General features: G+C 38.6%; 1 protein-coding gene across 1 annotated transcript in view; it reads left to right on the top strand.

Annotated features, from left to right (window-relative positions):
* CPE (carboxypeptidase E) overlaps positions 1–25,507 on the top strand; it is a 157,358-nt gene extending 131,851 nt beyond the window's left edge. Inside the window, exons 7-9 of the mRNA XM_025268230.2 lie at positions 6,731–6,830; positions 20,293–20,411; positions 24,478–25,507. Of these exons, the coding sequence (XP_025124015.2) occupies positions 6,731–6,830; positions 20,293–20,411; positions 24,478–24,576 (318 nt within the window). The 3' untranslated portion in view covers positions 24,577–25,507. The remainder of the gene's footprint in view (positions 1–6,730; positions 6,831–20,292; positions 20,412–24,477) is intronic.
* The last annotated feature ends 212 nt before the right edge of the window (positions 25,508–25,719 follow it).

Genomic DNA, 25,719 nt, shown 5'->3' with positions numbered 1-25,719 from the left:
GTTTGCTTAGATAGCAAAGAATGCTTCCTTAATTCAATTCTTTTCATTTTATTTATTTATTTTTACAGCAAAAATTTATTAAGCTACTTTTGTGTCCTGCTGCTGCTGCTGCTAAGTCGCTTCAGTCGTGTCCGACTCTGTGCGACCCCATAGACGGCAGCCCACCAGGCTCCGCCGTCCCTGGGATTCTCCAGGCAAGAACATTGGAGTGGGTTGCCATTTCCTTCTCCAATGCATGAAAGTGAAAAGTGAAAGTGAAGTCGCTCAGTCGTGTCCGACTCTTAGCGGCCCCATGGACTGCAGCCTACCAGGCTCCTCCATCCATGGGATTTTCCAGGCAAGAGTACTGGAGTGGGGTGTCCTAGGCACCCTATAAGGCTCTGGGGAGAGTGTGTTTCATCTTAAGTTCAGATATCAATACCTAACTACAAGAGAGGATGATAAATGCTAAAATAAAGAGCAATAGCAGTACACAGAAGAATCCTTAACCCAGTGCTGCCAGTTCAGAAAAGGCTTCTTGGAGCTATGCTCTAGCATTCCCTACAGTTGATGTCAGTAAAATTATTACCCCATCAACAATTAAAAGAAAATATTCAGCTGCTATTTAAGTTCTTATTTCTAATTTATTTATTTTTGACTGTGCTGAATCTTCATTGCTGCACATGAACTTATTCTAGTTGCAGTGACTAGGGGCTACTCTCTAGTTGTGGTGTGCAAACTTCTTATTGTGGTGTCTTCTCTGGTTGCAGAGCATGGGTTCTAGAGTGTGCAAGCTCAGTAGTTGTGGCTCGTGGGCTCTAGAGCACAGGCTCAGTAGTTGTGGTGCCCAGGCTCAGTTGCTGTGGTGCATGGTTATGGAATGTGGAATCTTCCTGGACCAGGGGTTGAACCTATGTTCCCTGGATTGGCAGGTGGATTCTTAACCACTAAACTATCAAGGAAGTCCTATCTTAGTTCTTGAGAAAAATTGCACTATAAAACAAAACCCAAATGTGTGCCATCAGAAAGAGTAGAATGATTGTCATATTTATGGTGGCAGTTGCATTAATTAATCTAAAATCTGTATCAGTTTATGTAAGAATCAGCTGAAAATAAGAGGAATCAGATGATACAGTCCTGTTTTATGCCACTTGAAAGTTTGATCTGTCGACAGATCCCTGTGATCCATCCTGGTGTGACATCACTATTATTGTACAGAATGTATGGAAGCAGTAAGATTGGTATTTGCAGTGAACCCACGCCAGCTTGCCTCAAAGGACACTCCAGATTAGGGAATCAAAGGCTGGTGGAATATTAGTGAAAGCTTCCAGAAGTTCTGTGTTGAAATTATTTCACGACAGTGGAATATGGTGGTGATAAATAATTGAACACCTGGGCCTAAAATCTAATCATTGACTAGTTTTATAACAGATGGAAAAATAGGTGATTCAGTTCATTTCAGTTCAGTCGCTCAGTTGTGTCTGACTCTATGAGACGCCAGGGACTGCAGCATGCCAGGCCTCCCTGTCCATCACCAACTCCCGAGGGCTACCCAAACTCATGTCCATTGAGTTGGTGATGCCATCCAACCATCTCATCTTCTGTTGTCCCCTTCTCCTCCTGCCATCAATCTTTTCCAGCATCAGGGTCTTTTCAAATGAGTCAGCTCTTTGCATCAGGTGGCCAAAGTATTGGAGTTTCAGCTTCAGCATCAGTCCTTCCAATGAACACCCAGGACTGATTTCCTTTAGGATGGACTGGTTGGATCTCCTTGCAGTCCAAGGGACTCTCAAGAGTCTTCTCTAGCACCGTAGTTCAAAAGCATCAATTCTTTAGCACTCAGCTTTCTTTATAGTCCAACTATCATATCTATACTTGACTACTGAAAAAACCATAGCCTTGACTAGATGGACATTTGTTGGCAAAGTAATGTCTCTGTTTTTTAATATGCTGTCTAGGTTGGTCATAACCTTCTTTACAAGGAGCAAGCATCTTTTAATTTCACGGCTGCAATCACCATCTGCATGATTTTGGAGATAAATAAATAAATAAAGTCAGCCACTGTTTCTCTACCTATTTCCCATGAAGTGATGGGACCCGATGTCATGATCTTTGTTTTCTGAATGTTGATCTTTAAGCCAACTTTTTCACTATCTTCTTTCACTTTCATCAAGAAGCTCTTTACTTCTTCTTCACTTTCTGCCATAAGGGTGGCGTCATCTGCATATCTGAGGTTATTGGTATTTCTCCCAGAAATCTTAGTTCCAGCTTGTGCTTCATCCAGCCCAGTGTTTCTCATGATGTACTCTTCATATAAGTTAAATAAGCAGGGTGACAATATACAGCCTTGATGTACTCCTTTTCCTATTTGGAACCAGTCTGTTGTTCCATGTCCAGTTCTAACTGTTGCTTCCTGACCTGCATACAGGTTTCTCAAGAGGCACGTCAGGTAGTCTGGTATTCCCACAGAATTTTCCACAGTTTGTTATGATCCACACAGTCAAAGGCCTTGGCATAGTCAATAAAGCAGAGATAGATGTTTTTCTGGAACTCTCATCCTTTTTTGATGATCCAGTGGATGTTGGCAATTTGATCTCTGGTTCCTCTGCCTTTTCTAAATCCAGCTTGAACATGTGAAAGTTCACAGTTCCCATATTGCTGAAGCCTGGCTTGGAGAATTTTGAGCATTACTCTACCAGCATGTCAGATGAGTGCAATTGTGAGGTAGTTTGAGCATTCTTTGGCATTGCCTTTCTTTGGGATTGGAATAAAAACTGACCTTTTCCAGTCCTGTGGCCACTGCTGAATTTTTCAAATTTGCTGGCATATTGAGTGCAGCACTTTCACAGCATCATCTTTCAGGATTTGAAATAGCTCAACTGGAATTCCATCACCTCGACTAGCTTTGTTCGTAGTGATGCTTCCTAAGGCCCACTTGACTTCACATTCCAGAATGTCTGGCTCTTGGTGAGTGATCACACCATGGTGATCATCTGAGTCATGAAGATCTTTATTGTATAGTTCTGTGTATTCTTGCCACCTCTTCTTAATATCTTCTGCTTCTGTTAGGTCCATACCATTTCTGTCCTTTATTGAGCCCATCTTTGCATGAAATGTTCCCTTGGTATCTCTAATTTTCTTGAAGAGATCTCTAGTCTTTCCCACTCTATTGTTTTCCTCTATTTCTCTGCACTGATCACTGAGGAAGGCTTTCTTTTCTCTCCTTGCTAGTCTTTGGAACTCTGCATTCAAATGTGTATATCTTTCCTTTTCCCCTTTGCTCTTCACTTCTCTTCATTTCACAGCTATTTATAAGGCCTCCTCAGACGGCCATTTTGCTTTTTTGCATTTCTTTTCCATGGGGATGGTCTTGATCTCTGTCTCCTGTACAATGTCATGAACCTCCATCCATAGTTCATCAGACACTCTATCAGATCTAGTGTCTCAAATCTATTTCTCACATCCACTGTATGATTGTAAGGGGTTTGATTTAGGTCATACCTGAATGATCTAGTGGTTTTCCCTACTTTTTCCTATTTAAGTTTGAATACAGCATAAGGAGTTCATGATCTGAACCACAGTCAGCTCCTGGTCTTGTTTTTGCTGACTGTATAGAGCTTCTCCATCTTTGGCTGGAAAGAATATAATCAATCTGATTTTGGTGTTGGCCATCTGGTGATGTCCATGTGTAGAGTCTTTTCTTGTGTTGTTGGAAGAGGGTGTTTGCTATGACCAGTGTGTTCTCTTGGCAAAACTCTATTCGTGATTAGGAGATCCAATTCAATGACTGGTTGAGAAGAAATCTCTTGCAGAGCCTTAAAAGGATGTTTTTAGGACCTGGAGTTGTAAAGTTAATCAACATAAATAGTTTTCTAAGAAGAGCTCCTATGCAATAGCCATGGAACTGTCTAGTTCTCAAAATTTCCAAAGAATTTTTCAAAGAATGGTTCATGAACACTTGCCTCAGACTCATCTAGATTATTGTTAAAAATGAGTTTTCAGTCCCAACACTGAATCACACTCCTTGAAAGGCAGGACCCCAGAGTCTCCATTTCAGCAAGCCCTCTGGAGGACACTTAAGTATTTGAAGATTTAAAGGTTATTGACATTAAACTATTCTAGTGACAATGAAGATTTAATTTTTTTTTGTTTGTTTTTAGCCTTGCTTGATTGAAATGTCTGGAATCTGGGGAAGGAGAATTATAGGAAGAACAAGTGTAGTAAAATAACTTGCCCAGATATGAGTGAAATTTATTAATAAACTTCTGGGGTTTCTTTTGCAAACACCATAAAGTGACTGTTTTCCAGTCTGCATTCCTGTGGAGTCCTGGTAGCCCATAACATTTCCATTGAGATTTATTCCTATAGTGGAAAATTTCAAACAGAAAAATAATGCTCCATAATTGGCATATCATACATTTATTTATTTAACCATCAGGTTGGTTTATTTCTCACCCTTGGTTCTTGTCTCATAGTAACAAAGATTTAGAATGATGGACTAAAGGGTTTGAAACAACAGACAAGTTGCAGTTCAGTTATAGCTCAAGCAGACAGAACGTTTTTTAAAGAGACGTGGAAGTGGGCCAACCTGAAAGGAATCATAACAATCCCTCTTGGCTTCTCCTTTTATACTTCCTGTCTCTTCCTCTTGGTTCTGTCCTGTGCAAAATAGGGCCTGTAGTCACCACCTATCAGGAAAGGGCATACCCTCAAGGCTAGTTGGCACTTGCAAGTTACACAGCAACAGTCTCTGTTGTGCATGTCTTTCCCATCATTCAGTTTGTACAATCAGATATATGTATATATGAACACATGCATATTTATGACTATGTAAGAATATGAGTATTTATGAGCTCTTAATGGGCTCCTAGCTGTTTAAGTTTACTTGAAGAAACCCCTGTGGTTAGTTTGTATTCACTATGTGCCTAGGGTGCATGTGCAGGAGTTGGAAAAATCTCTGTGGTTATTTCTGTAGCATATCTGTGAGCTTTCCTGAGTGTGTTTAGGATGGGGTTTAGAGATCAGCTTGCATCCTTTTCGGCTAGGCCACTGCTTGTTGCTCATGCCTAATTTCCTACCTAACATAGCTATTTGTTAATCACATACTGTATTTAAGTCTTGGGTTGCAGAGGCAGAAAAATGTACAATTATGAATATTAATGGGTATATTTATACCTAATGTAGGTGAATTATATGTTTTTGAAGTGATTGATTTATTTTTTTAATGATGAGGACATTTTAAATTTATATATCAGGATTATAATGCCCCAAGGTGAATAAATTGATCTCTACAATTTTTCTAATATTTTACTATGTGAATTTCATTCAGAAAGCTAACTTCTCTTGTTTCCAGTAGATCATTTTCAGTCTCATTAAATTTTGGTTGGCTAATCCATAGGTGAGTCTTGGGGAAAAGATTAAAAATATCTTTTTGTTTTAAAATTGTGTTTACTCTCTTCTCACTTTACTGGTTGCCATTAAAATTATTATTATTACTGCAAATGTATCACTTTTTACAAAAATGTTTATTTGGCTGCATTGGATCTTAGTTTTAGTACATAGGATTTTTGATCTTTGGCATGCAGGATTTTTTAGTTGTGGCATGTGGGATCTAGTTCTCTGATCAGGGATCAAATTCAGGCCTCCTGCATTGAGAGCACACAGTCTTAGCCACTGAACCACCGGAAAGTCCCTGTATCACTTTTTTACCATGAGTAAATTGCGTTTAGAGAAAAGAATTATGTGTTACTTAAAGAGTTTTGCTTTTTTTAAAAAAATAGAAAATTCAAAAAAATTTTACTAGTATGCAAAGGGTATCTCTTTGATAAAACATTGTACCACTGCCATATTTACTCTCCAGTGACAAAGGGACACATGAGATTTATTCTACTTTCTGTAGGAAAATATGTAAATATCATCAATAGCAAAAGAAAATTTATTTTCTGGGGTCATATGAGTGAAGAGCAACTGGAGTGGGGTGGATGGTGTTTTGCTAAATTATCAAGATTGATAGATTATCATTTGATATTCCAGAAGCAATACTTTCTCAAAGACCTTAAGTGACCCTTCTTTACTTCAAATACATGTTGACTTGGTTGAATTATCATTTAGAAATAAAGTTGTTTTTGTAGTTTTCATTGTGGTAGTTAGTTGATGACAGCAACTTAATTCAATAGCTTGTTCTCAACATAAACTCTTCTTTTTTATTAATAAACCCAGTTTTCAGTTAGTAAGTTCACTGAGTTTTTGTGCACTGATTTTCAACCAAAATAATATTATTAGTGGGTTTAATGCAACAATATACACAGTATATATATCCTTTTATCTAAAAGGAACAAGTATTGAAGGGCTATAATGTGATATCTTGTTAACTAATACATGGCATGTAAAGTATACATAATTAACCAAATTTAAAATAGAAAGCAATGAAATATGTTCAAACCAGAACTGCTTTACACATTGACAGGTTTTTTGTTTGTTTGTTTGTTTTGGTAGTTTGGAAGGTACTTCAAAGTCTTATTTGACTCAGAATAAGATATCAATTTTCCAGGGGTTACTTCTCATTTGTCTACTTGAGAAAAAGCAGAGTAAAGAATGTACAAAAAATTCAGTGACTTTTTGAGCTTGTTTTGATACCTAAACAATAGAAATCTGCAGTATTTTGCTAGAAAATAAGGAGATGTTTGATATGAAGCATGTTTTTAGGTTGTTTCTAATACAATTTTTTTTTGGTTATTCTTGACCATCGCAGATACACCGAGGAGTTAAAGGATTTGTCCGAGATCTTCAGGGTAACCCAATTGCTAACGCCACCATCTCTGTGGAAGGAATAGACCATGATGTCACATCTGGTGGGTGTTCTTTGCTGTGATCAGAGGCTCTAGTATTGCATATGAGACCGTGGCTACTTCTTAGCATAGTTACATTCTTATACTGTTCTATGCAAAGCAATTAAATGCCTCATGTCTCTTTACACTCTCTCCAGCTTTGATCTAGTTAAATTTTCATCTGGGGAACAGGTCAGGCAGTTACTTAGGAGGTATGTGAGGCAGGGCCGTCTGTGAGACTCTTTGCAGTTGTCAAGGCAAAGGAAGATGAACCAGCTGTAATTAAAATGCTGTATCTTAATGATCTCTCCTAAGAAGGGCTTCCCTGGTGGCTCAGAGGGTAAAGTGTCTGCCTGCAATGCGGGAGACTTGGGTTTGATCCTTGGGTCAGGAAGACCCCCTGGAGAAGGAAATGGCAACCCAGTCCAGTACTCTTGCCTGGAAAATCCCATGGAGAAACCTGGTGGGCTACAGTCCATTATCGCAAAGAGTCAGACACGACTGAGCGACTTCACTTTCGTGACTTCACTTTCACTTTCAAGAAGAGATTCTAAAGAGCTGTTAATTTGTGGACCTCAGGAGGGAGCAGAAGAATAGGAAGGAGGGTAACTGCCTGTGTTTTGTTGTCTAGGATGTCCCATCCATTTCTTCATTTAATCTGTGTCATAAAGCCATATGTATCCAAGGCTGAAAAGGACCTTACAGGATTGAAGTTGATGTTAGTTATTTCTAGGGTTAAAACCCTCTTTCCATTTTCCTACTTTGGGGGAAATGATGTGTTTTTCTGGCAAACCTATCTACTACTAGTAAGTCGCTTCAGTCATGTCCGACTCTGTGCGACCCCACACATGGCAGCCCACCCGGCTCCGCCATCCCTGGGATTCTCCAGGCAAGAACACTGGAGCGGGTTGCGATTTCCTATCTACTCCTGTTAACAAACATCTCTCCAACTCATTTTAGTGTAATTCTCATTTGTTGGTATCTTATCAAAAATAACAATATCTTTTTAGCTATAAACTCTGTTTATACATGTTTCAAGACCTTAGCATTAGTTAACCTTTAAATTAGTTCCCAAACATCCTATACCATTAACTCTTATTTAACCTCCACATTTATAATTTGTATTTTTTAATCTTGAATATTTGTTTTCTAAAAATCCATTTATTTATTCAAACAACAATGCTTTTCAACACCCGATGAAGTGCCAGCCCACCTTCTGGACCAATATGCCAGAACCTGTGCCAAATTATTGCTCCCTTCACCCCTGGGGCAGGACTTCTTGAAGGACCTAGGCCGTGCACCCTATGGCCACAAGCAACTGCTTTTGTTAACATTAGTAACATATAAACATTATTTTATCTGCATTCCAGATGTGAAAATTTTAGGAAAATCTCACGTTGGCAGTATAAATAGGTAGAAAGAAATGAAATCTGAGGAGCAGGTTCTGGGACTGTAGTTTTTAAAAAAATAATTTATTTTTTATTGAAGGATAATTGCTTTACAGAATTTTGCTGTTTTCTGCCAAACCGCAACATGAATCAGCCATAGGAATACATATCTCCCCTTCCCTTTGAACCTCCCTCCCACCTCCCTCCCCATCCCACCCCTCGAGGATGATACAGAGCCCCTGTTTGAGTTTCCTGAGCCATACAGCAAATTCCCATTGGCTATCTATTTTACATATGATAATGTAAGTTCCATGTTTCTCTTAACATACATCTCACCCTCTTCTCCCCTCTCCCCGTGTCCATAAGTCTATTTTCTATGCCTGTTTCTCCACTGTTGCCCTGTAAATAAATTCTTCAGTATCATTTTTCTAGATTCCATATGTATGCATTAATATAAGGTATTTATCTTTCTCTTTATGACTCACTTCACTCTGTGTATGTTCTAGGTTCATCCACCTCATTAGAACGGACTCAAATGCATTCCTTTTTATGACTGAGTAATATTCCATTGTGTATATGTACCACAACTTCTTTATCCATTCATCTGTCGATGGACATCTAGGTTGCTTCCATGTTCTAGCTATTGTAAATAGTGCTGCAATGAACAATGAAATACATGTTTCTCTTTCAATTTTTGTTTCCTCAGGGTATATGCCTAGAAGTGGGATTGCTGTGTCATATGTGGTTTTACTCCTAGTTTTTTTTTTTTTTTTAAGGAATCTCCATACCATCTTCCATAGTGGCTGTATCAATTTACATTCCCAGCAAAAGTGCAAGAGCGTTCCCTTTTCTCCACACTGTCTCCAGCATTTATTGTTTGTAGGCTTTTTGATAAGGGCCATTCTGAGCAGTTTGAGGTGGTATCTCATTGTAGTTTTGATTTGCATTTCTCTAATAATGAGCAATGTTGAGCATCTTTCATGTGTTTGTTAGCCATCTGTATGTCTTCTTTGGAGAAATGTCTGTTTAGGTCTTTTCCCCACTTTTTGATTGGGTTGTTTGTTTTTCTGGCATTGAGTTGTATGAGCTGCTTGTATATTTTGGAAATTAATCTTTTATCAGTTGTTTCATTTGCTATTGTTTTCTCCCATTCTGTGGGTTGTCTTTTCACCTTGCTTATAGTTTCCTTTGCTGTACAAAAGCTTTTAAGTTTAATCAGGTCCCACTTGTTTACTTTTGTTTTTATTTCTGTTACTCTAGGAGGTGGGTCATAGAGGATCTTGCTTTGATTTATGTCATCGAGTATTCTGCCTATGTTTTCCTCTAAGAGTTCTATAGTTTCTGGTCTTACATTTAGGTCTTTAATCCATTTTGAGTTTATCTTTGTGTATGGTGTTAGGAAGTGTTCTAATTTCATTCTTTTATATGAAGCTGTCCAGTTTTCCCAGCACCATTTATTGAAGAGGCTATCTTAGCCCCATTTATATTCTTGCTTCCTTTGTCAAAAATAAGGTACCCATGGGTGCATGGGTTTTTTCTGGGCTCTCTATTTTGTTCCATTGAGCTGTATTTCTGTTTTTGTGCCAGTACCATACTGTATTGATGACTATAGCTTTGTAGTATTATCTGAAATCAGAAGATTGATTCCTCCAGCTCCATTCTTTCTCAATTCTGCTTTGGCTAATCAGGATCTTTTGTGTTTCCATATGAATTGTGAATTTTTTGTTTCAGTTCTGTGAAAAATACCATTGGTAATTTGATAAGGATTGCATTAAATCTGTAGACTGCATTTGGTAGTATAATTATTTTCACAATATTGATTCTTCCTACCATAAACATGGTATATCTTTCCACATGTTTATGTTGTCTTTGATTTCTTTCATTAATGTCTTATAATTTTCTGTGTACAGTTCTTTTGTCTCCTTAGTTAAGTTTATTCCTAGATATTTTATTCTTTTTGTTGCAATGGTGAATGGGATTGATTCTTAATTTCTCTTTCTGATTTTTCATTATTAGTATATAGAAATGAAAGTAATTTCTGTGTATTGATTTTGTATCCTTGCAACTTTGCTAAATTCACTGATTCACCCTAGTAATTTTCTGATACTATCTTCAGAGTTTTCTATGTACAGTATCATGTCATCTGCAAACAGTGAGAGCTTTACTTCTTTTCCAGTCTGGATTCCTTTTATTTCTTTTTCTTCTCTGATTGCTGAGCTGAGACTTCAAGAATTATGTTGAATAATAGTGGTGAAAGTGGACACCCTTGTCTTGTTTCTGATCTTAGAGGGAATGCTTTTGGTTTTTCACCATTGAGAATAATGTTTTCTGTAGGCTTATCATATATGGCCTTTATTATGTTAAGGTAGGTTCTTTCTATGCCCATTTTTTTGAAGAGTTTTAATCATAAATGGGTGCTGAAATTTGTCAAAGGCTTTTTCTACATCTATTGAGATTATCATATGGTTTTTATCTTTCAATTTGTTAATGTGGCGTATCACATTGAGGGATGTCTATATACTGAAGAATCCTTACATCCCTGGAATAAACTCAACTTGATCATGGTATATGAGCTTTTTGATGTGTTGCTGAATTCTACTTGCTAAAATTTTGTTGAGGAGTTTCGCATGTATGTTCATCAGTGATATTGGCCTGTAGTTTTGTTTTTTGTATTGTCTTTGTCTGGTTTTGGTATCAGGGTGATGGTGGCCTTGTAGAATGAATTTGGAAGTGTTCCTTCCTCTGCAATTTTTAAAAACAGCTTTACTGTGGTACATATACACAATGGAGTATTACTCAGCCATTAAAAAGAATACATTTGAATCAGTTCTAATGAGGTGGATGAAACTGGAGCCTATTATACAGAGTGAAGTAAGCCAGAAAGAAAAACACCGATACAGTATACTAACGCATATATATGGAATTTAGAAAGATGGTAACAATAACCCTGTGTATGAGACAGCAAAAGAGACACTGATGTATAGAACAGTCTTATGGACTCTGTGAGAGAGGGAGAGGGTGGGAAGATTTGGGAGAATGGCATTGAAACATGTAAAATATCATGTATGAAACGAGTTGCCAGTCTAGGTTCGATGCACGATACTGGATGCTTGGGGCTGGTGCACTGGGACAACCCAGAGGGATGGAATGGGGAGGGAGGAGGGAGGAGGGTTCAGGATGGGGAACACATGTATACCTGTGGCGGATTCATTTTGATATTTGGCAAAACTAATACAATTATGTAAAGTTTAAAAACAAAATAAAATTAAAAAAAAAATGAAATGCACTGTTGGAGAAGACTCTTGAGAGTCCCTTGGACTGCAAGGAGATCAAACCAGTCAATCCTAAAGGAAATCAGTCCTGAATATTCATTGGAAGGACTGATGCTAAAACTGAAACTCCCTTTGGCCACTTGATGCAAAGAACTGACTCATTGGAAAAGACCCTGATGCTGGGAAAGATTGAAGGCAGGAGGAGAAAGGGATAACAGAGGAAGAGATGGTTGGATGGCATCACCGACTCGATGAACATGAGTTTGAGCAAGCTCCGGGAGTTGGTGATGGACAGGAAAGCCTGGCATGCTGCAGTCCATGGGTTGCAAAGAGTGGTCATGACTGTGCAACCAAACTGAACTGAATTATATCAGTATTATTTTAATATCAATTTGACTGTTTTTAATCATTAATTTTACTAAGTATGTTCCATATTTTGTCTCTCAGTGTTTTTTAAGACTATTTCTTGAAACAATATTAACATTTTTGTTTGAACTGAAAAACAAAGTTGAATTTTTTTCCCTAACAAAACAGTGTGATTTAGCTAACTTTTTTACAACAAGAATAGGCTTTGCTAAGTGTTTTGCAGTGGATATTTCTGGATATTGAGTGACCTAAATCTTGAGCTCTAAGGTTTTGGCTAATGTGTATCTAAAGAGCATTGTAAAATGAAAGTACTCAGACTTCCCTGGTAACCCAGTGGTTAAGACTTTGCAAAGAAAAAAAAGAGACAATTAAAAAAATAAAAAAAAGCATAAAAATTTTTTTAATTAAAAAAAAAAAAAAGAGCTTTAGAAAGATAGGCATTAGTTCTTCTCTAAATGTTTGATAGAATTCTCCTGTGAAGCCATCTGGTCCTGGGCTTTTTTTTTTTTTTTTTTTTTTTGGGTGGGGGGGGGAATGTTTGATCACAGCTTCAATTTCAGTGCTTGTAATTGGATTGTTCATAATTTCTATTTCTTTCTGGTTCAGTCTTGGATAATTGAACTTTTCTATGAATCTATGGATTTCTTCCAGGTTATCTATTTTATTGCCATATAGTTGTTCATAATAGTCTCTTATAATCCTTTGTATATCTGCATTGTCTGTTGTAACCTCTCCTTTTTCATTTCTAATTTTGTTGATTTGATTTTTCTCTGTTTTTTTCTTGATGAGTCTGGCTAAGTGTTTGTCAGTTTTGTTTATCTTCTCAAAGAACCAGCTTTTAATTTTATTAATCTTTACTATTGTTTCTTTCATTTCTTTTTCATTTATTTCTGCTCAGAGCTTTACAATTTCTTTCCTTCTACTAATTTTTTTTTTTTTGGTTGTTGTTCTTCTTCTTCTTTTTCCAGTTGCTTTAGGTGTAAAGTTAGGTTGTCTATTTGATATTTTTCTTTTTTCTTGAGGTAGGATTGTATTGCTATAAGCTTCCCTCTTAGAACTGCTTTTGCTGCATCCCATAGGTTTTGAGTTGTTGTGTTTTCATTGTCATTTGTTCCTAGAAATTTTTTTTATTTCCCCTTTGATGTCTTCAGTAACCTGTTGGTTATTTAGAAATGTGTTGTTTAATCTCCATTTGTTTGTGTTTCTTACAGTTTTTTTTTTTGTAATTGACATCTAGTCTCATAGCATGTTTTCATCAGAGAAGATGCTTGATACAATTTCAATTTTCTTAAATGTACTGAGTTTTGATTTGTGACCCCTGATGTAGTCTATCCTGGAGAATGTTCCATGTGCACTTGAGAAGGTGTATTCTTCTGCATTTGGATGAAATATCCTGAAGATATCAATAAGATCCATATCATCTAATGTATCATTTAAAATTTGTGTTTCCTTATTAATTTTCTGTTTTGATGATATGTCCACTGGCATGAGTGGGGTGTTAAAGTCTCCTACTATTATTGTGTTACTGTCAATTTCTTCTTTTATGTCTGTTAGTGTTTTTCTTGTATTTTGAGGTGCTCCTATGTTGGGTGCATAGATATTTACAATTGTTATGTCTTCCTCTTGGATTAATCCCTTGATCATTATGTAGTGTTCTTCTTTATCTCTTGTAATCTTCTTTATTTTAAGGTCTATTTTGTCTGATATGAGGATTGCTACTCGAGCTTTCTTTTGCTTCCCATCTGCATGGAATATATTTTTCTGTCCTCTCACTTTTGGTCTGTATGTGTCTTGAGGTCTGAAGTGGATTTCTTGTAGACAGCATATATATGGGTCTTTTTTTTTTTTTTTTTTTTTTTTGGTTTCCATTCATCCACTCTGTGTCTTTTGGTTGGAGCATTTAATCCATTTACATTTAAAGTAATTATTGATGTATATGTTCCCATTGCCATTTTCTAATTGTTTGGGGTTGATTTTGTAGATCTTTTTTCTTCTGTTGTATTTCTCAACTATATAAGTCCATTTAACACTTGTTGCAAAGCTGGATGGTGGTACTGAATTCTCTTAACTTTTGCTTGTCTGTAAAGCTTTTTATTTCTCCATCAATTTTGAATGAGATCCTTGCTAGGACATTAATCTTGATTGTAGATTTTCCCCTTTCAGTACTTTAAATATATCCTGCCATTCCCTTCTGGTCTGCAGAGTTTCTGCTGAAAGATCAGCTCTTAAGCATGCGGGGTTTCCCTTGTATGTTACTTATTGTTTCTCCCTTGCTGCTTTTAATTCAGGGAATATGCTTCCCTGGTGGCTTAGACGGTAAAGTGTCTGACTGCATGCAGGAGACCCAGGTTTGATCACTAGGCTGGGAAGATCCCCTGGAGAAGGAAATGGCAACCCACTCCAGTACTCTTGCCTGGAAAACTCCATGGACAGAGGAGCATTGTAGGCTACAGTCCATGGGGTCGCAAAGAGTCAGACACGACTGAGCGACTTCACTTCACTTCACTTTGCTATGCACAAGCCTATACTATAATTAATAGAGCCCCTTTGAAAAATAATAACTTTCTCATCTCCCCCAGGTGAAGGGCTGGGAGCAGTAAAAGGTCCATCGTGGAAAGACATCTTGAAAGCAAGATGTTGAAGTACTGATGTGACTGATGGAAAACCATTAGTGACTGTTCCCATAACCAGAGACTTGAAGGAGATGCTGAGAAAGGGCATCACTAGCCAAAGGGCTAAACAAAGTCATGAAAGGCCTGAAGGTTTGACACTGAAGACTGTGCATTGTATATCTTTATCCCCGATCTGAGATTGTAAAGAATAGATATCTCTAGAGCATGAGTAAAGAAGTAGAAACTAACAATAAAAGGCATGCGAGGATTAGGATCTGGGCTTTTGACTGCGATTGGCATCAGCCCCCTGATTCCCACTTTATTTCTGAGTCTTATTTTTCCTTATTCTTCTGCATCACCACTCCCTCAGGTCGGTTCGTTGTTGGGCTGGTCCCAACATTAATATTTTTCTTTGTGTTTAGTCTTTGTTAATTTGATTAGCATGTGTCTTGGTGTGTTTCTCCTTGGGTTTATCCTGTATGGGGCCCTTTGTGCCTCTTGGACTTGGTTGACTATTTCCTTTTCCATGTTGGGGATAATTTCCAACTATAATCTCTTCAAAAATTTTCTCATACCCTTTCTTTTCTCTCCTTCTGGGACCCCTATAATTCAAATGTTGGTGCATTTGATATGGTTCCAGAGGTCTCTGAGACTGTCCTCAGCTCTTTTAATTATTTTTATTTTATTCTGCTTCTCAGAAGTCATTTCCATCATTTTATCTTCCAGCCCACTGATTTGTTCTTCTGATTCAGATATTCTGCTATTGATTCCTTCTAGAGTATTTTTAGTTTCAGTAATTGTGTTGTTTGTCTCTGTATGTTTATTCTTTAATTATTATAGGCCTTTGTTAATTGATTCTTGCATTTTCTTCATTTTATTTTCAAGGTTTTGATCATCTTTACTATCATTATTCTGAATTCTTTTTCAGATAATTTTATTTCCTCTTCATTTATTTGGACTTCTGTGTTTCTAGTTCCTTCATTTGTGCAGTATTTCTCTGCCTTTTCTTTTCTTTTTTTTTTTTTTTTAGGTTATTGTGTTTGAGGTTTCCTTTTTCCAGGCTTCAAAGAAAGTTGAATTATTTCTTCCTTTTGGTTTCTGCCCTCCTAAGATTCATCCAGTGGTTTATGTGAGCTTCATATAGGGTGAGATTTGTGCTGAGTTTTTGTTTGCTTGTTCGTTTGTTTTTCCTCTGATGGGCAAGGCTGAGTGAGGTGGTAATCCTGTATGCTGATGGTTGGGTTTGTATTTTTGTTTTGTTTCTTGTTTAGATGAGGCATCCTGCACAGGGTGCTCCTGGCGGTTGGGTGATGCTGGGTCTTTTATTAAGTGGTTTCCTTTGTATGAGTTCTCACTATTTGATACTCCTTAGGATTAGTTCTCTGGTATTCTAGGGTCTTGGAGTCAGTTCTCCCACTCCAAAGGCTCAGGGCTTGATCTCTGGTCAGGAATGAAGACCACAAGTGATTTGTTATACTGTTAAGTGAGATTAAAACAAATATCCAAAAATGAGAAACCAAAGACGAATCCCAGACAAATGCAGTTACAAAATCCGGCAAATAATAGTTAAAATAATGGAATATAAACATATACATATACATATACACCCATGAGCAAAGTGAAAACAGTCCAACAAAAATAAAATACAGTAGATTGATCTGGCAAACAAAGGAAATCAAAGATTATATTTACCAGTTAAGAACAATACTAACTTATGCACAAACTGGAAAACAAAGCTAAAGCAAGGTGCCAAGTGGGGAATAAAGCAGTGAAAACAAAACTAACAAATATGTTGAGAGGAAAGGAAAGAAAGAAAGAATAGGTATGCAAAGTTAAATAGAGGTGTATGAAGAAGATTTATATACATTAAAGATTAACTGCAAGGGCAAGAGAACAGTAGAAAAGGCAAATAAAAGGAATAAATGTAGAAAAAATATAATAGGTTTAAAAAATTCAAAATTAAAATTATAAAAAAGAGAAAAGAGAAAAAAAGGAAGAAGAAAGAAAAAGGGGGGGGGGAGGGGAAAACTCTACAGAACTGCAAAAGTCCAGTGTAGAGGCAAAGGTTTATAACAACAATAGAAAATGTGACTGAATACACACATATACATATACACCCATAAGCAAAATCCAAACAGCTCTCCAAAGATAAAGTACAATAGATTGACCCAGCAAATAAAAAAAGCCAAAAACTATACCTACCAGAACAAAACTAATTAAAGCACAAACTGGAAAACAAAACTAAAGCAAGCTGCCAAGTGGGGAATAAAGCAATGAAGATAAAACTAACAAATATGTTGAGAAGAAAGGAGAGAAAGAAAAGAAAGAAAGAATAGATATGCAAAGTTAAATAGAGGTAGAAAAAGAAGATTTATATATGTTAAAGATTAACTGCAATGGGAAAAGAACAGTAGGAAAAGCAAACAAAGGAATACATGTGGGAAAAAATAATAGGTTTAAAAAATTAAAAATTAAAATTAAAAAAAGAGGAAAAAAGAGAGAGAGGACAACCCTACAGAACTGCAAAACCCAACGTAAAGGCAGAGGTTTATGACAACAATAAAAAACGTGACTGAGGAAAAAAAAGAAAAAAGCTCAAAAGCTTAACTGGATTTCTTAGTGCCAATAAAATTGACAACTATAACAGAGGGGGGGGGAAAGGGGGAAAAAAAAAGAATCTACAGAATAAGTAAAAAAAAAAAATAATAAATGTTTTTCTTGAGTCACTGCTGTAAGAGTCCTTTCCCGCGCTGGGAAACACAGTCCATCTTAACTCCCTAGGGTGCCCTCCAACACTGTGCTGATCTCTGGACCTGCTGTAGGGGCTGCTCAGATTCTAATCTGGCCCTACTCCTGTGTGTTCTTGCCTCCAATGTCCACAGCTATCAGAGCTAGTGCATTTTCTTTTGTGGGCACTCTCAATGGCCTTCTATACATTCCATAGATACAGAGTCTACTTAGTTGATCGTGTGGCTTTAATCTACAGCTTGTACAGCTGATGGGAATGTTTTGGCTCTTTTTTCTTAGCCTCACTACCTCTGGGTTTCAGTTGCGGTTTTATTCCCACCTCTGCATGTAGATCGCACACTGGGGTTTAGCTCCTGAGGCTGCCCTGGACTTCAGTCTGCCCCAGTGAGGGCCAGGTGTGAAGGTGGTGCAGCTGCTTGGGTCGCAGGGGTTCTGGCAGCACCAGATACTAAGGGGGATTGGCGGCTAGGGCTGCAGGAAGTATAGTGCTCTAGAAGGCTATGGCAACTAGTCTTGGCCAATACGCTCCAGTATTCTTGCTTGGAGAACCCTCTCTCTGACAGAGAAACCTGACAGACCACAGTCTACAGGGTCGCAAAGAGTTGGACATGACCGAAGTGACCCTGTACGTGTAAATGCAAGACTATTTTTTTTTTGCCTGTGGCATCTCGTCCCCTGTGAGAGTTGAGCGTGAACATGGTGCAGCTGCTTGCGTTTCGGGGATCCTGGTGGCGCCAAGTGTGCAGGAACACAGACTGCTTCCACTGCAGGAGGTAGGCCCTATCAGAGTCTTTTTCGAGCCTCTTGTAGCTGGTGATCAGAAGGCCTCTTTGGCCAGTCTTTCTTCACAACTCCACCCATTTGGGCACTTAGAGGGCTCCTTTGCCTGGGGTCAGGCTCATAGAGGGGCCTCCCTGACTGGGGTCGCACTCTGTAGATTGGCACATGGGACACTTAAAGGGGCACTCTAGGTGGGTTCCTACTCTGCAGTTTGGCGCATCAGTTACTGAAAGGAGTACCCTGCGTGGGGTCCTACTCTGTAGTTCAGTGGAATCAGGTGTTTGATGGGCCAGCCTCTCTGTTGTTCAGCTGCAAATGCTGGCATGTGGGGAGAAAGAGGCTATGGTGATGGCTTCACCCCCTATGCGTGACTCAGTAGTATCGCCTTGCTTCCATGGTTGCCTGGCTTTCTTCTACCGGCATTTCCCACCACTATCTCCTCCCTCACATCCCCTCAATCCATCACTCTGCAGTCAACCGCAGCCCTCACCCTGGCATTGCTCCACAATCCCTAAACTCCAGCTCCCAGCAGCTGCCCCTTCCAGGAGACCAGCATTCCTACTCAGGGTATGTATGGCTGTGGCAAGGACTGTCTGATTCTCATTCCATTTAGGCTGCCACAGATCAGCTGTTTCACTCTCAGCCTTAAATGTTTCTCCTCTGACTCAGACAGTTGCCCCAATGTGGGGATTGGACCCCTGCTTCAGTTCCCCCACCCACGAAAGGCAGGTCCAGTCCTACTAACACTCCTGTTTTCCCCCCTAGTTCCTTCACCCTACCGAATTTTGTGTGGTTCTACATATTCTTTTCCACCAGTCGGGTACTCCTGTCCACTCTCAGCTGGTGTTCTGGATGCACTTCTGTGTCTGAAGGTGTATTCCTGATGTATCCATGGAGAGAGATGTACTCTACGTCCACCTACTCCTCTGCTATCTTGTTCTCCCTTGACACTGCAGCTTTTCAAGGGCAGCATAGGGTAGTAAGGAGAAACAAGCAATGGGGCAGTGGAGTCAAAGGTAGAGAGAAAATGTAGTGCCTTGTCTGGGAATCCTGAAAGTGTTTCAGGAGAGATGAAATGTGAAGTGTCAGGAAAGATGCACCTTTGAATGAGGCAGTGTGGAGTCTTGATGAGTCTATTTCAGTGGACTGTGGAGGAGGAGGAAAGGGCCTGAAATGGAGAGTATTGACAAGTCTTTCTAGAACTTTTGCTGTAAAGTGAAGAACAGAAATGAGACACTAGCTTAAAGGAGATGTAGAGTCCAGAGAGGAGAAGAGATGGTGATGGGAGTTTATTTTTTTCTGATGGTTTCCATATTCACAGTGAAATATTAATACAATGTGAAGCATCAACTAAGAGTGAGGATGAAGAGGATGCTGTACAGGTGTTAGGAAAAGGGAAAATTCCACTTGGACCTTGCTATTCAGAGTGTGGCTCCTATTAAGATTGAATTCAGCAATCACCTGGAGCTAGCTAGAAATGCAGAATCTCAGGCCTCATCCCAGATCTAGGGAATTAGAATTTGCTCCTTACTGTTTCTCAGGTGACTGATGTGCACTAACCTAAGATACAGGAAGGTGAAAGGACTTTGGAGGAAGACAGGGCAGGACCAGGGCCTTGTGTTTGTAGACAGGGGACAGCTCATCATCGGTGTGTGTTTTCCCCAGCCCCTTGCAGCCACAGAGGCAGGCAGAGAGTAGAGGGGTGGGTGTTTCCCAGTGCTGGTGGCTTGCCAGTCATATAAGCAGGTGGGGAACAGCACATCAGTTGAAGGAGACATGTGAGTGGATGACTAGGGGGTCTGGGAACCTAAGCTGCTCAAAGAGAGGATGGAGGTACAGGAACACAACTCTGCTTAGAAATCCTCTGGAAAGCTGGTAGAAAATGCAATCCTAGAAAGCATGCCAGCTATTCTGAGTCTTTATAAATCTAAATTCTAACACGTCCCTCAGGATTTCCAAAGAAGTGCCATTGGGTCACACTTTGTGAGATACTGACCAGACTCTCAGATCTTCACAGCCAGATGGCAGCAAGAATCAAATCAAAATGGTGCCAGCAGCTTGGGGACTTGAGAATATCCTTTAATCTGTGTTATTTCTGACGTGAATATGATGATTCATTATATTAGAAGATTCATTAAATAACATTAGTATCTGTAAAACTGCTATAAAAATGATGCCTTCTAGAGAGTGTCATACTCTTTTCAATGGAATTTCATTAAATTCTATAAATAACTAAAGACAGAGAATAAAAATTGAATTTAGGTGGCATAACTATGAATTTCACATATGTAACTGTGACTTGATATTCTGTTCCCCACAGCAAAGGATGGTGATTACTGGAGATTGCTCGTTCCTGGAAACTATAAACTTACAGCCTCAGCGCCGGGCTATCTGGCAATAGCAAAGAAAGTGGCAGTTCCTTATAGCCCTGCTGTCAGGGTAAGTGATTGTGATAATAGCTAAAATTTATTAAACACTTACCATAGGTCAGGCATATTTAATCATTATATTTAGCTTTCATAATAACTCTATGAGGTAGAGTTATTGTTACCTTGTTGTCCATCTGTTAAAAGATGAGAAAACTGAGGCCTTGAAAAGCTAAGTGACTTGCCAAAAGGCTCAGTGTTTAATTTAATACCACTCAATGTGAAACTTTGTTACCATTTCTCAATTTCTGAAGAGATCCACAAAAAAATTAAATAAAACTTAAAAAAAGTAAGGTTTTATTTGCTGATCTTGATTTATATCTAAATAATGTTCTGTTTGATTTATCTTTTTATCCCAAACAACTAGTATCATACCTTACTCAATGAGTATTTTGAAAAATAAATTAGGCTTGCAACGTAATTTTAGGCATTAACTAAACATCTATTAAGCACATACTATGAGCAAAGTCAGGTCCTCTATGATAAGAACTATAAAAAATGATACTTATTTAAGTAGATGCCATTTATTGATATTGATACCTACTAAGGGTGATGGTGATGAGACCAAAAATCTCATAGAGTGTGATTTTACTATTATCCTTGTAATATATTACTATGGAATGGCCTACAGGATTTCCAATTAAAAGCCTTACTTGAAAAGAATTTATTATATTTTTGGTTATATACCCTAAGTTTGGAGTATAAATGGTCGGTTTTGCAAGCTAAATATCTTGGTTTTTTAAGTGATTCTTTGGTTTCGATTGTATGTGTTTATTAGGCTGGATATGTATTAAAATCAGGAGGTAAATTTGAACAAATAAATCCTGGAAAAATGTGGCTTCAGATTCAGGTTATAAAAGATTTCATTTTGACCCTTGGCCTTTCTGCTATGTGTTAATTCAAAGAAGTGTTGAGTAGTCACATTCTTAAATAACCATAGAGTGCCTGATGAACTATGGAATGAGGTTCGTGACGTTGTATAGGAGACAGGGATCAAGACCATCCCCGTGGAAAAGAAATGCAAAAAAGCAAAATGGCTGTCTGGGGAGGCCTTACAAATAGCTGTGAAAAGAAGAGAAGTGAAAAGCAAAGGAGCAAAGGAAAGATATAAGCATCTGAATGCAGAGTTCCAAAGAATAGCAAGAAGAGATAAGAAAGCCTTCCTCAGCAATCAATACAAAGCAATAGAGGAAAACAACAGAATGGGAAAGACTAGAGATCTCTTCAAGAAAATTAGAGATAGCAAGGGAACATTTCATGCAAAGATGGGCTCGATAAAGGACAGAAATGGTATGGACCTAACAGAAGCAGAAGATATTAAGAAGAGGTGGCAAGAATACACAGAAGAACTGTACAAAAAAGATCTTCATGACCCAGATAATCACGATGGTATAATCACGGACCTAGAGCCAGACATCCTGGAATGTGAAGTCAAGTGGGCCTTAGAAAGCATCACTACAAACAAAGCTAGTGGAGGTGATGGAATTCCAGTTGAGCTATTTCAAATCCTGAAAGATGATGCTGTGAAAGTGTTGCATTCAATATGCCAGAAAATTTGGAAAACTCAGCAGTGGCCACAGGACTGGTAAAGGTCAGTCTTCATTCCAATCCCAAAGAAAGGCAATGCCAAAGAATGCTCAAACTACAGCACAATTGCACTCATCTCACATGCTTGTAAAGTAATGCTGAAAATTCTCTAAGCCAGGCTTCAGCAATATGTGAACTGTGAACTTCCTGATGTTCAAGCTGGTTTTAGAAAAGGCAGAGGAGCCAGAGACCAGATTGCCAACATCTGCTGGATCATGGTAAAAGCAAGAGAGTTCCAGAAAAACATCTATCTCTGCTTTATTGACTATGCCAAAGCCTTTAACTGTGTGGATCACAAAAAACTGTGGAAAATTCTGAAAGAGATGGGAATACCAGACCACCTGATCTGCCTTTTGAGAAATCTATACTCAGGTCAGGAAGCAACAGTTAGAACTGGACATGGAACAACAGACTGGTTCCAAATAGGAAAAGGAGTACGTCAAGACTGTATATTGTCACCCTGCTTATTTAACTTCTATGCAGAGTACATCATGAGAAACGCTGGACTGGAAGAAACACAAGCTGGAATCAAGATTGCTGGGAGAAATACCAATAACCTCAGATATGCAGATGACACCACCCTTATGGCAGAAAGTGAAGAGGAACTAAAAAGCCTCTTGATGAAAGTGAAAGTGGAGAGTGAAAAAGTTGGCTTAAAGCTCAACATTCAGAAAACGAAGATCATGGCATCTGGTCCCACCACTTCATGGGAAAAAGATGGGGAAACAGTAGGAACAGTGTCAGACTTTCTTTTTTTGGGCTCCAAAATCACTGCAGATGGTGACGGCAGCCATGAAATTAAAAGACGCTTACTCCTTGGAAGGAAAGTTATGACCAACCTAGATAGCATATTCAAAAGCAGAGACATTACTTTGCCAACAAAGGTCCGTCTAGTCAAGGCTATGGTTTTTCCTGTGGTCATGTATGGATGTGAGAGTTGGACTGTGAAGAAGGCTGAGCGCTGAAGAATTGATGCTTTTGAACTGTGGTGTTGGAGAAGACTCTTGAGAGTCCCTTGGACTGCAAGGAGATCCAACCAGTCCATTCTGAAGGAGATCAGCCCTGGGATTTCTTTGGAGGGAATGATGATAAAGCTGAAACTCCAGTCCTTTGGTCACCTCATGCGAAGAGTTGACTCATTGGAAAAGACTCTGATGCTGGGAGGGATTGGGGGCAGGAGGAGAAGGGGACGACAGAGGATGAGATGGCTGGATGGCATCACTGACTCGATGGATGTGATTCTGAGTGAACTCCAGGAGTTGGTGATGGACAGGGAGGCCTGGCGTGCTGCGATTTATGGGGTCGCAACGAGTCAGACATGACTGAGCAACTGAAGTGAACTGAACTGAGAGGCCAAATCAAAGAGCTCTTAGCTCCATGTGGAATGGAGCATGGCTAGCTCACGGGCCCAAAGAGGTTGCATATTTTAAATAGTCCTTTGTGGAAAAATGTATGAATTCTCCATAGACCTGATAGGATGCCCAGTCTACAGGCGAGTTGAGTTCCTGGGTTACTGATCTTCATGGTGGTTTGGAGGTGTGTGTATTCCCATCAGTTCTTTCACAGATGCAAGATTCTGGAAAACAGAACCCTGTAAAAGCTACATTTTTTTAATTTTTATTTTTAATTAGAGGATAATTACTTTACAATATATGATGGTTTCTGCCATACATCAGTATTAATCAGCCATAGACAGAGTGAAGTAAGTTAAAAAGAGAAAGACAATATATATTAATGTGCATATATGGAATCTAGAACAGAGAAGGCAATGGTACCCCACTCCACTACTCTTGCCTGGAAAATCCCATGGACAGAGGAGCCTGGTGGAGTGCAGTCCATGCAGTCACTAAGAGTCAGACACAACTGAGCGACTTCACTCTCACTTTTCACTTGTATGCCTTGGAGAAGGAAATGGCAACCCACTTCAGTGTTCTTGCCTGGACAATCCCAGGGACGGGGGAACCTGGTGGGCTGACGTCTATGGTGTCGCACAAAGTTGGACATGACTGAAACGACTTAGCAGCAGCAGCATGGAATCTAGAAAGAACTGATGATGATCCTACTTGCAGGGCAGCAAAGGAGACACAGGAATAAAGAACTGACTTTTGGATGCGGTGAGGGAGGAGAGGGTGGGGTGATTTGAGAGAAGTTACATCTTTTTATGGGAGAAAAGACTGCCTTTAAATAATCTGCCTATAAATAATCTGCTTTCCAAGAATCCTGAGCATGCGCATGTGCTAAATTGCTTCAGTCATGTCCGATTCTTTGCGACCTTATTAGATGAAAGCACATTTCAAACATAATGACTTTTGATATTCTTTTTCCCTAAAAGTATCTTTTTGGTTATCATGAGAGATTTCTTAGGATTTACTTTTATTCAGATGGCTAGATTGAGATTATTCTAATAAACTTTAAACCTGTTCATTTTTAATTTTAGTTTTTAAAAGTACACAATCAATTTGATAATAATATATTCTTATTTTCTCCTTTAGGTTGATTTTGAACTGGAGTCATTTTCTGAAAGAAAAGAAGAAGAGAAGGAGGAATTAATGGAATGGTGGAAGATGATGTCAGAAACTTTAAACTTTTAAGAAGGCTTCTAATTAATTGCTTGTAATCTATATAATGTATGTAGTATGATGTAATGTGGCCATTTTCTTTTAGATTTTGTGCAGTTAATATTTAACATTGATTTATTTTTCATCATCTAAATATTAATATACATTACTTAAAATAGACTCTTAGGTTAAAATATAAGAACTTGGTCTATAACATTCATTTTCCTATATATGTGATACAGAGTACTGTAGAAGAGATTTGAGTGATTTTGCCATTTTAGGCTTAGATACAATATTCCATATGTTATTTACAATATAGAACTTTTTGAGTAATTCTAGGTTTTAAAAATTAGTGAGTCCACTTATGGTTGCTGTAGGGGAAGAAGAGATGTGGAGTCTGGGATCAGCATGTACACACTGCTATATTTAAAATGGATTACAAACAAGGTCCTACTGTATACTACAGATAACTCTGCTTAGTGTTATCTGGCAGCCTGGAGGGGAGGGATATTTGGAAGAAAATGGATATATATATATATATATATATATATATATATATATATATATGATTGAGTCCCTTTGCCATACATTCAAAACATCACAACATTGTTAATCAGCTAAACTCTAATATAAAGTAAAAATTTTTAAAAATCCTAAAAAAAAGGAAAATGTATTTGAAAAAGCATCTGTGCAATGGATAGAAGGGGAGAGTAAACAAGGGTTACTTGGACACGATAAAAGCTAAAAGTGAAAAAAAAGAAAAAATAGAGTCCCTTTAATTAATGTAATTGGTGACAGTGTCACATAATGAAGCCACTGGAAAAGTCAATAGCTACAGCTTGAGTTGTGAGCACTATACTGCAAAACTTAAACAGTCCTGTATTAATCATCATTGTGTAGTGTGCTGTCTAGCTATAGAAGTATGATCTTGTTAATGCATTCTTGATGGGAAAGTGAAAGTGAAGTCGTTCAGTCGTGTCCAACTGTTTGCGACCCCATGGACTGTAGCCTACCAGGCTCCTCTGTCCATGGGATTCTCCAGGCAAGAGTACTGGAGTGGGTTGCCATTTCCTTCTCCAGGGGATGTTCCCAACCCAGGGGTTGAACTCGGGTCTCCTGCACTGTAGGCAGACGCTTTACCCTCTGAGACAACAGGGTAAGTATACTTGATGGGAA

This window comes from Bubalus bubalis, chromosome 17 (genome assembly GCF_019923935.1).
Source record: "Bubalus bubalis isolate 160015118507 breed Murrah chromosome 17, NDDB_SH_1, whole genome shotgun sequence".
NCBI lineage: Eukaryota > Metazoa > Chordata > Mammalia > Artiodactyla > Bovidae > Bubalus > Bubalus bubalis.
This window is presented reverse-complemented; position numbering and strand designations above follow the sequence as displayed.